Below are 12,300 nucleotides of genomic sequence, written 5' to 3' on the forward strand. Positions count from 1 at the left end.
GCTTTATTCATTTGCTTTTATGAGCATGTGTAATAAAACTATTGAAGACGTGTTTACAAACATCAAGGAATTAATATACAGAGAATAAAGGCAAATCGTTAATTCAATAGCTACATGTATTGCACCAATCAAAGAAGATCTTTTGAAATGATTAATACATAAAGCTCTCTCAAGCTTAAGAACGTGAATACAAATTCAACATTACTTTTTTAATAACTAGTTAAGAAATTTTCTACATTATATGCAAGACTAACGAATATACAACTACTTGGACGCATTATACTACACCAAAACTGGCAATTTAACAATGTGAGAAATTTCAATGCCATTGAATTTAGTTGTAAATTTTAAAAAAAAAGGCTTGTTTTCATAGTTATAAAGTCCTAACTTTGTGAGTACTGATGAAATAACCTATACTAAAACGTGATTGCGTTGTTAAAAATGAAACACTTGATGTTTATTCCTCGGTACACGTAAATTTTCCTCGACATTTCTCATCGAAGTTTGCTTTGGTGCTCTAGCATTTATATCTACATTTTTCGGAACGGAATTAAACTATATCTCTACAAGGCAATATCCAATGTTTGGTTGTATATATATATATATATATATATATATATATATATATATATATATATATATATATATATATATATATATATATATATATATATATATATATATATTTGTGTGTGTGTGTGTGTGTGTGTGATCCTGAAAGGCTGTCGATAGCTTTCTCCACGTAGAGTTTTTATCTTCATTAGATTTGATTCTCCGCAGTTTGGCGTCACATGGCGTACAGCTTTCTGCTTGCACAAGGACATAAAATGTTCCTCAGGCCACGACGATAACTTTCAACAAATGACAGACAAATTATTGGATTGACGGTGGAAGATGAGTAATACGACAAACTCGACACAAAAAATAGTATTCTCTGAATGGCACAAGAAGATCTCAGGTATGGGTTGAAATATACCAAAGTGTTTGGAATAACACAAAGGTAAAACAAAACCAAGATAGCAACTGCCAATTTAATGGCTTGTCTTCGTTTCTTCTTGACATGTCGTTTTGCCTTGGAAGGGGTGCCCACGAGGACTTTCTTTTGCAGTTTTAAGGTAATTGCTATCGCAGTGTACATAACGGTTATTACAACTAACGGAGCAATGATGAATAAAGAAACCTGAAGCCAAATATATGTCATGTTAGCTTGCTTGTTAAAGAGAAATGATCCCATATTTGTCTCTACACAAGTTGTGTCATTGCCATACGCAACAAGTTTCGAAGATATTAGCAGTGGAAAATTGACAAAGCCTGCACAAATCCAGGTAGAAACGATGGCTATCGTTCGAATCTTGCTTGAAATAAGTCCAAGTTTCATTGGAAAAACTACGGCGACAAATCTATCAATTGCTATCCACACCAAGCTTTGCGTTGACACAAGAAAAGACACCAAGCCTGCGAAAAAGAACAACTTGCACAAAATCGCTCCTAGGATTCCACTGACATACCAATGCTTTGAGTCGGTCACCAATTCAGTTATTTTAACTGGGAGCATAATCAGAGAAAAAACTAAATCAGACAAGGCCATGTTCACGATGAAGTAGTTAATTGTTTTTCGTAAATCTCGATTCTTGTAGACGATGATGATTATGAAGATGTTTCCAAATAAACTGCCCGGTAGAATAAAACAGTACGCGAAGAGTTTGGAAAATCTCTCTGCAGTGGAATCAACAAAGGGACACGTGGAGTTCACTTGGTCCTGTGCAGATTTGCTGGAATTTAGTGGATCTGTTGTATTGTTCCACCAGGACATGATGTAGTGCTGTACATCAATCACACTACTGATGCTAGTGCTTAAAAAACACACCCTTATATGAGCATATGCTTCCTTGCAACTGATTAAAACGGAAAAACAATTTCCATTCTCGTTGTTTTAAGCTGTCAGTCAAGGATATATATATTAAAATCCAGCATTATTAACTTTCCTTCTTTCATTCATAGAAAATAAAACAATCAGCTTTGATTAAACATCAGCAGGCTTACAGAATGTAACAAGGACTTCATCAGTGTAAAACAACGACTTAGTTTGCATAAAATGACAACATCGTAATTGAAAGTTCATATCATGTTGTAAACATATCCCTTCAACAGAATTCACCTGCATGTTTTCTCCATCTTCGAAAGGCTTAACGGCCGGATGGACAAACAAGAGTCAGGTCCAAATGAATTATTATAATTTTTGTACGAACCTGTACAAATAAAAAACCGTATTCAGTATATTATGATTATTTGTCTGTTCTCTACTAACAGGAGGTTTACTTCACAGCAAGCATAATGAGGAACAGTGGAGCCGCTGTTGTACTTCCGAAAGTGAATCTTGAATCTTGAATTTGCTTGGAAAAGTTTTTATTTTTTATTTTAGTTTTAGGTGCTTTAATTTTTAATTCTTTACCTTTGAAAGCTAGGCAGATTAGCCGTAGGGTATTGTTCAGGGAGTATTGTTCCCGGTGTAGTGTAGTTCGCATTAGTTATCAGTATTAGCATATTGTTACAGAGTTATTTTTACCTTTTTATCTTTATATTTTACATTTTTCTTTAAGCAGTACCCCTTTGATAACATTATTCATGTACTGAAGGGTTATCTTGTATAAATATTCGTTATAATTGTTATTATTATTATTATTATTATTATTATTATTATTATAAAACTTAGTTTTGTGTTGGCATACGTGGATGACCTTCAGAAATGAGCTATCGAAAGGCGAATTTAACTTGTGTAAGGCGCGTTTAAGAATGTAAACAACCTTAAATATTAATTTAATAACGTCTTTCAAATTCTCAGCCTTCCGTTAATACTACATGACAAATTTACTAGACGGGAAGACATGAGGGATTATGGTTCGTGAATAGCGAAGGACTCCACTATTCATCCAGGAGAGTTTTCATCTTCTTCAGAATTATTTGCTCGCTTTTCGTCATCATATTGTTCCTCCTTTTAACATAGGGGCATACAATGTTTCTCAATCCACGACGGTAGCTTTCGACAAAGGACAGACAAATTATTGGATTGACAATGGACGATAAGTGAAACCAGAAACTCGCCACAAAATGTACTACTCTCTGGAGGGCACAAGAAGGTTTCCAGTATGGAATGAAATATAGCAAAACGTGTGGAGTTACACAGAGGTAAAACAACACTACTATAAGAACCGCCATTTTAACAGCTTGTCTTCGTTTCGTCATAGCATATCGTTGATTATCTGTTGCGTTGTCCGTGAGGGTTTTGATATTTTGCCTTTTTAAGGTAACTACTATCCCAGTGTACAAAACGGTTATTGAAAATAAGGGACCGATAATCAAGAAAGTCAATTGAAACCAAACATATGTCGAGTTAGCCTTTTGGTTCACCAAATATGATTCTGAATTTACCTCAGCACAAACTGTGTCATTGTCACGTACAACAAGTTTCGAAGATATTAGTACAGGAAAACTGAAAAAGCCTGCGCAAATCCAGGTAGAAACGATTGCTATCGTTCGAATCTTACTTGAAATAAGTCCAAGTTTCATTGGGAAAACTACGGCGACAAATCTGTCAATTGCTGTCCACACCAAGCTTTGAGAAACTAGAAAAAGAAAAACCAGGCTGGCGAAAAAGAACAACTTGCAACAAATTGATCCAAAGATTCCACTGACACGCCAATGAAATGAGTCGGTCACCAACTCAGTTATTTTAACAGGAAAGACGATTAGCGGGTAAACTAAATCAGACAAGGCCATGTTCACGATAAAATAGTTGATTGTTTTTCGCAAATCTCGATTCTTGTAGACGATGATCATTATGAAGATGTTTTCGAATAAACTGCCCAGTAAAATAAACCAAAATGAAAAAAGTTTGGAAAATCTCTCCGCAGACGAATCAGCAAAGGAACACGTGAAGTTCATTTTGTCCTGTGCAGATTTGCTGGAAATAAGTGGGACCGTTGTACTGTTCCACAACGACATGTTGCAGTGCTGTACATCAACCACATTCTCAATGCTAGCGCTTAAAATACACACCCTTTTATGATTGACGATATGTTTGTCGCCGCTGATTAACACGGAAAAAAGAATTTCCATGCCCGTTATTTCAAGCTGTCACATGATTCAAGTGCAGTGATATATTTTTAAAGCCAACGTTATTAATTTTCCTTCTTTCATCCGTCATAAGCCTGAAAAAAGTGCAAGAATTTTACAATGGATAATTATGGCAAGCCTGAATTCACAGGAAATAAAACAATGAGCTCTGACTAAACAGCATTAGTCTTGCAGCATATAATAAGGACTTCATCAGTGTAATAACAATGAATTTTGAATAAAATGCTAATACTGTAATTGAAAGTTCACATTATTTTGTAATACATCCCTGCAATATAATTCATCTACATGTCAGTTTTCTCCTTCTTTAACAAGTTTTATGACCGGATGGAATAACTAGCGTCAAGTCCAAATAAATTATTTTAATTTTTGTACGAAACCGGCACTAATAGAGATTGTGTTCAGTATATTATGATTATTTGTCTACTTTTAATAACAGAATATTTACTTCACAGCGAGCATAGAGAGGACGTGACAGCAATAAAAACGTTATAACAACTTTGTGGTCTGGCTACTTGACATGGATTTGTAGTAACACGAAGGAATACCATTTTAAATAAGGAGATTCTGTTGGTTGGACTGAAAATTCTAAAAACAATAACCATTTTAAAATGTTGCGCTATGTACAACACGGTTTTGTAGATTTCTGAGGAAATCTAAAATCGTCGTTTTTAGATGTCGTTGACATTAGTTAAATCTGCTGCTTCAATTTTCAACTATGCTATCCCATTCTTGTCACAATGAATTTGAAAATGAATGCAATTTTGATGGTTTCACACGTTTTTATTCTTTTATCGTTATATTATAGCGTAGACTGGATTCTGTGTGCGCTCTTATTGGCTTAGACTTTCAGAAAAGTCCTTTGTCTTGCTTATTTATTACCCGCTGGACCTCTCGCGACTTCGTCGCTCGCTCGGCCGCCTCGGGACCTTCAATTCGAAGAGGATTGTTCCGATTGCTTCAAGTCATATATTATAAGTTTTACTTTTTCGTTTTGCAAACAAGTAATTTAAAATTCCTTGTCTTCACAGAGAAAAAGTAATTTCACGTTGCGAGCCATAAAAATAATAGAAGATATCCTTCTTTTGCGTTGGCATAAATAAGTAGATATCTTCAGAAATAAGCTACCGAAAGGCGAATGTAAACTGCGTAAGGCGCGTGAAAGAATGAAAACAACCTTAAAAACGAATTTAATGACCACTTTCCCATTCTCAGCCTTTGGTTAATATTATAAAATATGGCAAATTTATGAGACGGGAAGGCGTGAAGGATTATGGGTCATCACTAGGTAAAGACAGACAGACCTTCCCATAATTCCCCACGTTCCACTTTCATCTCATAAGATTCGACTCATATAGATAGAGTAATGAAGGTCCAGCGAGTTTAGGTTGAATTTCCTCTGTATTAGGGACACCAATATCTCTACAAAGCAGTATCCAAACTTTCTTCGTAGTTTTCTATGTCGTCATTGAAAGTTTGTGGACAGTTTCCTCCGCGAACATTTTCCCTTCCTTTTAAAGTTACTTGCCCACTTTTCGCCATCATACTATTCCACTTTGCACAGCAGGAACACAAAATGTTTTTCAGTCCACGACGATAACTTTCAACAAATGACAGGCAAATTATTGGATTGACAGCGGTAGACGAGCAATAAGCGAAAAACGCCCAAAAATAAAACAGTCTAATAAAAGCACAAGAAGGTCTCCAATGTACATAGGGAGCGAAATACAGCGAAGATTGTGGAATAATACAAATGTAAAACAACGCTACGATAACAGCCAGCATTTGAATGGCTTGTCTTCGTTTCTTCAAGGAAAGTCGTTGTACATTAGGCGCGCTACCCGCTAGAGCTTTATTTTGTCTTTTTAAAGCAATTGCTGTTGTAGTGTACAAAACGCTTGTCAAAAATAACGGAGATAACAGAAAGAAAGTCACTTGAAGCCACTCATAAACTGAGTTAGCCTCGTGGTTAGTGAAAACTGATCTTACGGCGCTGCAAAACGCATAGTCGCCATGTTGAACAAGTCCCCAAATTATCAGCTTTGGAGAATTGAGCAGGCCTGCAAAAATCCAAGAGGATGCGATAGCCATGGTGCGAATCTTGGTTGAGATGAAGCCAATTCTTATTGGGAAAACAACAGCAACAAACCTATCGATCGCGATCCACACCAAGCTTTGAGCGGAAACTTGGATGGACACAGGGTTAGCAAAATGGAATAACTTGCAAAAAATGGATCCCAAGATTCCCCTGACGGGCCAGTACAATGAGGCAGTTACCAATCCAGTTATTTGAAAAGGGAACACCACTAGCGTGAATATCAAATCCGACACGGCCATGTTCACGATGAAATAGTTGACTGTCTTGCGTAACTCTCGGTGTTTTAAGACGATGATGATTATGAAGACGTTCCCGAAGAAACTCAGCACCAAAATGAGGCTGTACGCGCAAACACTGGAAATTTTCTCTGCAGGAGAATCAACAGTGACACAGAGCGAGTTCCCTTGTGCCTGTGCAGTTAAATTCGTCGTATTGGATGTTAGTAACATCGTCTGCTGATTTAGTTTTCGAATTCAACCGTACTGTCGGTGTTAGCGGCTTAACGGTGTGTTCGCAAAATAATGCAGTCAGATTCCGCCAGCGTGATAAGGTTTCCATAGTACAAAACACAATCGCTGGTGAGCGAAATGCTGCCGGAAGATCACATCACGGCCGAAAATATGCGAAGCTCTTTAATTTTATTCACAAAGAATAGACGAACACCTCAGTTTGACATTAATTTTAAATGGATGTTCGAGACATCGACACGTCGAACAACCATAATGATAGTATTTTAACTAAAATCTATTAATTTTCAAAACATCATGTTTTTTAATTGATCAGGTGTACCGCATATGAAATTATGCAAATTCAATATCATTTATTGCATTTAGTTGGTCATGTTATTATTTTCGTCTGGCTAACTTTTACAATAGAGTAATTTTCTCAACCCCATAGAAAGAAAGTAATTTCAGGTTGCTAGCAATAAAACTAAATTTCTGTCCTGCTATATTATTACTGTCTTTTTTTAATGTTTACACTTTACCAGCAAGTAATTTCCTTGACATCATTGGGAAAAGACGCTTTAAATTGAAAGCAAGGAAGCTTTATTAAGCCAGCCTTTTCATACAGCAGTTTATGATTTAAGTAACACAGTGAAAAAAAAAGCTGTGAAAAGGTGGGGTTATGAAGCGCGATCTAAGTTTTCCAAAACGTTTACGAATGATCCCAGAACTAAGTGGAAATCAAGCAATAAGATACATTTTTTAATTACACAGACGAAGTAATTTTGTTTCTCCACAAAGTTATGGTAATTGGTTTGAAGCGATATGGAAGTTGCGGGATCAATTTGTGTGTATGAGTGTTGATTGCTGGCATTACAATATAGTACGTGTACTGTGCATGTTGTTCGAACTTTTCAGTTTGCGACTGAAATCCTGACGCACCATAAAGTACACCATTTGAGCTGTTTTCTCCTGCGGTGTTCGATATTGCATTTTGAAATTTGTAGCTTGAACTCTTGGAGGTCTCCTGAACAATTAGAGCCTAAAGTGGAGGAGGCGTGGCCGAGTGGTTTAGGGCTCTGGACTGGAAATCTGCAGGTCCCTTAGTCAAATTCTCCACCCTACCGCTATCTGGATTTACTTTCGGTAGTTCCGAGTTCAACTCCTCGACCGTGTTGTGTTAATAGCCAACTGGTCAGCCTCCTACCAGTTGGGATTCTTAATAGCTTCTGTTCTATTTGCAACGTTTGTTTATTTATTTACACTGTCCCCAATTAGCACAACACTGCTACATAAACGTTGTTTACTTTATATCTTGACTGTGTAATTCTTCTGATATTTATGCACTGTGTATTTCATTTCAACGTGGAAAAAAATAATTTACCCCCCTTACCTTTCGATTGCTGTTTTCTTTAAATTCCGCATAATGTATACCATCTTGACTGTACGACAAATAACACTGAGTCACCCATTGACGGGCGTCCTGTCGTCCTTGAATAGCGAACTTCACCACCCTTTTAGGGCGTCCAAAGTTCACCTGATACCACTGTAGACGATTGTTGTGGCGCGCGCACCAGGCCCCCATTTTCGCGCCGACACGGTGCAGATGAAGCCTGCCTCTGTTAGGTGCATGGTTTCTGTCCCAGCTGGACGAAGCACTAAGTTGGTTTGCTTTGATGCGGCCATTTTGCATTCCTAAGGGCTTGTTGCAGCGTGGTCCTTGAAAAAGGTGAAGTGAATTAATGTTAGGTCCACTTCAGACGCCGAACTTTTCATGAGTGGACCTAATACGTTAAATTAAGTACATGAAAAGTTCGGCGTCTGAATCAGTTAAGAACGGCTATTCGAATTTGGAACGGTTCAGCTGTTCTTCCCGCCTAGCTTAACCAGGAATTTGGAACGGCTTTGATTCATACGTCGAACTTTTCATGTGTCGAACCTAACGGCATAAATTAGTATTTTACAAGAAGTTTACACTTTGCCTGAAAACCACTGACATTTCGATGTGTTTTGGATCAAACTAAACTACGTTCGTCGAATTAAGTTTGACGTCTGAGTCAACAGGCGTACTTTTGATAATTTGGGTCGGTCCAAATTCGAATTAAGTTCGGCTCATGAAAAATTCGGCGTCTGAACTGGGCCTTCAATGTTTCAATCCGACACTATTTCTTCATCAGAATTTCACATCTCGATGAAGTAAACTGCGTTTTTCAAGAGAACACAGCTATCAAGACAAGCGTGACAGATCGTTGAGATTTCAATTGTATTCCAGCAAACAAAACTGTTCATGGATAAGTGGGCAATTGTTGCCTTCTAAAAGTGTTCTATGATAAATTTGGTTTTAAAAAAAGTAGCAAAAAAACCCCACTTTTTTCGCTTATTGCCCCTAAAAGTGAGATTTTACAGAGGTCGTAATCTATGAGAAATTACAATGATTTGTGTGGTAGGTAATTTTGTTGCCCATTTCATATAAATCAGTCTAAATTTTGAACACCTTCAAACTTTCGTAAAATTTCACCCTTATGACAATAGTAGGCTTAACAGGATTGGCTTAGAAAATAATTGAGCAAAAAACAGAAACAACGAACCAATAGAGGTGCGTAAAACAGGGAGCGAATGAAATAACAGGTTCTAAAGAGGTAGGTGACTTCTGCAAAGACTTCTAGCTTGTTGATAAACGTCCTTTAATTTTGATCCATCTCTCCTTCCACCCTCTTATCTTTATGACGGTAAGTCGTTGCGTGACCAATTAATGCAATAAGGACAACTGAACACTTACCAACAACACAACCGTAAAATTCCACTCTCATTGAGATCCAGCTGTACCACGTGACAGGACGGATTCTGAAGTAGCGTGCAGTGATACACCTTGCTAGTCTGTGACGTACGATGATGAACTGATCATAATTGCCTTGGAATATCTAAGAAAGAAGCCATGAAGAAGTCAACATAAAAAACCTTCGTAAGGAACTTTAAAGCAAAACGTTGCTTTTTAATCAAGTGGCTTTCAAGCAAGTATTTAGATGTTTTCGCACTACATAGTGTTGAAAGAACGTTTGATCTGTAATTGTGAGAGTCCACACGTTTGGTGTTTTAAGAGATTATCGTTAAGTCTACATACGAACCAAGTGGCCCATCAAGCCGGCGTTTATCTCCTGTTTAAATAACACGAAGTGATTAGAATCGAGTATTTCTACTACCCCCCGGATGGGGGATGCTAGTCCATCGCAGGGTAACTCCAGCATTAAAGTCCCCGGTACCCAGTTGTACACCTGGGTGGAGAGAGGCACTGTAAGAGTAAATTGCCTTTCCCAAGAGCACAACAAAGTGCCCCAGCCAGGGCTCGAGCCTGTACCACTCGATTCGGAGTTGAGACCACCGTGCCTCTCAATAAGAATTTATACCTTACAATGTACATATTTTTTTATCGAAATTTTTGGTGTTCAGTTGTGTTGAATCTTTTACATGTGAAAAATGTTACCTTGGTACGCCTGCCTTCCCTGTACGGAATAAACTTGTATCCGTTTCTGCTGTATGTTATATAATAACTAGTGACCCACTGGGCGGAGTTCTGTCTTCCTTGAGTCGCTACACGGCAAACTTTTGTAAGCGCGCCAAAATCAATCTGAAGCCACTGACGCCGGTCTCGCCTCTTTGCACACCAGGCCCCTCCCTGTCGGCCGTAACGTCGCCTGTTGAGCCTGGCGTTGAACGGTCCACAGTAGTAGTTGTAAAACGAAGACGCGCGCATGAGTGGATCTGGAACTCGGCCGTCTTCCACACCGAGGGGCATATCACAACGATCTATAACATGTCAAGTATGCTACTTGTTAATCATTTAGTCAACATTCCCGTGTCCAAAATTTTCAGCATTAATTGTTTCCTTCCTCTTTTTAACAATTAGATTATGAGCTCGAGATTTCTATCGCGTGATAGTTGATGATCAGGGCGCAGCCCAAGTCAAATATCACGTATGGAAATCGAGAGCGAATAATCTAATTGTTTTAATATAAATCTTCTAGTCGTTCAAAAGTTTATCTTAATCCTCTACACACGCAAAGAAGCGACCGCCGGTCTGTTAACGAGCGTACACTGCTAGGCTACTCACTGTGTGCAGCAGAATATATAGTGAGTAGTGTAGCCAATCAGAGCACGGCATTCGTGATAGAACGCTAGTAGATTATACTAAAGTGATTTAGACTTCGTCTATACGTCTTAGTCATTCGGATTTAATCTAGATTCGGCTGGAAAATCAGATTCGTACAACTTACTCCATGGTCCTCCGTACAATTCCAATCTCATGGAAATATGTGCCCTCCAGCCACGAGGTATAATTCGAATGTACCGTCCATAGACTGGTGGATCGAAGGGATGCGTTTGGACAGACACTCGGTCTCGGTTGCCTTGGAATGTCTGTAAAGCAGTAAAGCAACAAATTTTAGGTTATGTTATTGCTATTTTAGTCAATTCTACTTCTGTTAGCTACATACTGGTCTTCATTTTGATGGCATGAAAAGACAACGAAACAAGAAATTCTAGTGATGGAGGAATATCAAGACTTCTTTAAATAAAAGAACACGTGATTTCCAGGATATTTCAAAATCGATCTCAACATTTGCCATAACATGAAAAAGAGGCGTAGAAACATGAGATGTAGGCAATAGTTTCCACACTTCTTTCTAGTCGTCCAAAATGAACTATTTCTTGTTGCTATAACGTTCTCACAGTACTGAGTTTACGGGCTCATTATCATCTGTTCTCGTTGCGCCATGGGACGCATAAGGCCTTAAGGACTACAGAAAGAAAATTTATATTTACACATACAACCATATGAGGAAGTAGCAGATCCCATTAAAATAGTGCTCAATACACATATAGTGTAGAGCTGAGTATATGAGTAATAACGAAGAGGCAAGATTTGCTGTTACTCCGAGTTTCGTGCTTACGCACTCATCAGACAGTATTTAATGATAAGCATTCCTATCAACTAGATATATATACACGGTATTAAACAATAGGCTAATTGCTGGACTAGTTGCATTACAATAAGTGATAGTTATACTGGAAAACAATAGGTGTGAAGACAGAAATTACGGGGACGAGTATAAACTGCGTGGGTGCAGTACAATATAAAGAAAGTGTCAAGCGTTCTTCAAGTAGAATTTGTTCTCGTGCCGGCATTTAGAAATAAGTTCTGATCTTTTGTTTAGTAGATTGTCGTTGCTATGTTTGATAATCATTAGTTTTTCTGTGAGGCAGAGGTCGCATCGTTTGGAAATGTTGTTGTAGGGTCTTGCACGGCTAATAATTGACCATTTGATGTTGAAGTCTTGTTTTTTGTCGTGTAGTTGCCAGATGTATTTAGAAAGCTCGGTGCTGTTGATGTGTTTTCTGTGCTTAAATGTGGATTTGTGCTGCGAGAATCTCTGTTTGAATGTTCCTTCTGTCAGTCCAATGTAGTTCTTGGTTGTGTTGTTAGTTGTAACTTGTGCGTTGTAGATTACACTGGAAGTCAGGCATTTGTTGTCTAGCGGGCATTGGTCTTTTTTGCGGCAGTTGCATTGCTCTCCGGTGGTTGCGTTGGCGTTGTTGTCGGCGTTTGTTATTTTCATGTTGTGTTTGTTG

At 38.1% G+C, this 12,300-nt stretch overlaps 4 protein-coding genes across 4 annotated transcripts; all 4 read right to left on the minus strand.

The window, feature by feature from the left end:
• Positions 1-707: 707 nt before the first annotated feature.
• LOC149113718 (QRFP-like peptide receptor) lies at positions 708-1,989 on the minus strand. Its single transcript, XM_089286309.1, has one exon. It carries the CDS (start codon positions 1,811-1,813, stop codon positions 788-790), a length of 1,026 nt encoding a protein of 341 aa, XP_089142435.1. The 5' UTR covers positions 1,814-1,989; the 3' UTR covers positions 708-787.
• Positions 1,990-2,403: 414 nt separating this feature from the next.
• LOC149113719 (neuromedin-K receptor-like) lies at positions 2,404-4,029 on the minus strand. The gene has a single exon (XM_089286308.1). It carries the CDS (start codon positions 4,000-4,002, stop codon positions 2,923-2,925), a length of 1,080 nt encoding a protein of 359 aa, XP_089142434.1. The 5' UTR covers positions 4,003-4,029; the 3' UTR covers positions 2,404-2,922.
• A 790-nt stretch (positions 4,030-4,819) lies between these two features.
• LOC110068334 (neuropeptide FF receptor 2-like) lies at positions 4,820-6,769 on the minus strand. The gene has a single exon (XM_020775709.2). It carries the CDS (start codon positions 6,679-6,681, stop codon positions 5,557-5,559), a length of 1,125 nt encoding a protein of 374 aa, XP_020631368.2. The 5' UTR covers positions 6,682-6,769; the 3' UTR covers positions 4,820-5,556.
• A 618-nt stretch (positions 6,770-7,387) lies between these two features.
• Positions 7,388-10,468, minus strand: LOC110068469 (EGF-like repeat and discoidin I-like domain-containing protein 3). Its single transcript, XM_089287384.1, has 4 exons — positions 10,157-10,468; positions 9,455-9,596; positions 8,060-8,394; positions 7,388-7,405 (listed from the first exon to the last, which is right to left on the minus strand). Exons 1-4 carry the CDS (start codon positions 10,466-10,468, stop codon positions 7,388-7,390), a joined length of 807 nt encoding a protein of 268 aa, XP_089143510.1.
• Between the last annotated feature and the right edge of the window lie 1,832 nt (positions 10,469-12,300).

This window comes from Orbicella faveolata, unplaced genomic scaffold, assembly GCF_042242905.1.
Source record: "Orbicella faveolata isolate gen_17 unplaced genomic scaffold, um_ofav_v1 contig_14, whole genome shotgun sequence".
Lineage (NCBI taxonomy): Eukaryota > Metazoa > Cnidaria > Anthozoa > Scleractinia > Merulinidae > Orbicella > Orbicella faveolata.

Bases quoted from the DNA above. Each gene is read 5' to 3' on its own strand.
- LOC149113718 (XM_089286309.1), bottom strand. From the start codon at position 1,813: ATGTCCTGGTGGAACAATACAACAGATCCACTAAATTCCAGCAAATCT.
- LOC149113719 (XM_089286308.1), bottom strand. From the start codon at position 4,002: ATGTCGTTGTGGAACAGTACAACGGTCCCACTTATTTCCAGCAAATCT.
- LOC110068334 (XM_020775709.2), bottom strand. From the start codon at position 6,681: ATGTTACTAACATCCAATACGACGAATTTAACTGCACAGGCACAAGGG.
- LOC110068469 (XM_089287384.1), bottom strand. From the start codon at position 10,468: ATGCCCCTCGGTGTGGAAGACGGCCGAGTTCCAGATCCACTCATGCGC. The intron at 9,597-10,156 runs GTAACATTTTTC...CTTCTTTCTTAG, and splicing joins GGGAAGGCAGGCGTACCAAG to ATATTCCAAGGCAATTATGA. The intron at 8,395-9,454 runs GTAAGTGTTCAG...ACCTTTTTCAAG, and splicing joins ATTTTACGGTTGTGTTGTTG to GACCACGCTGCAACAAGCCC.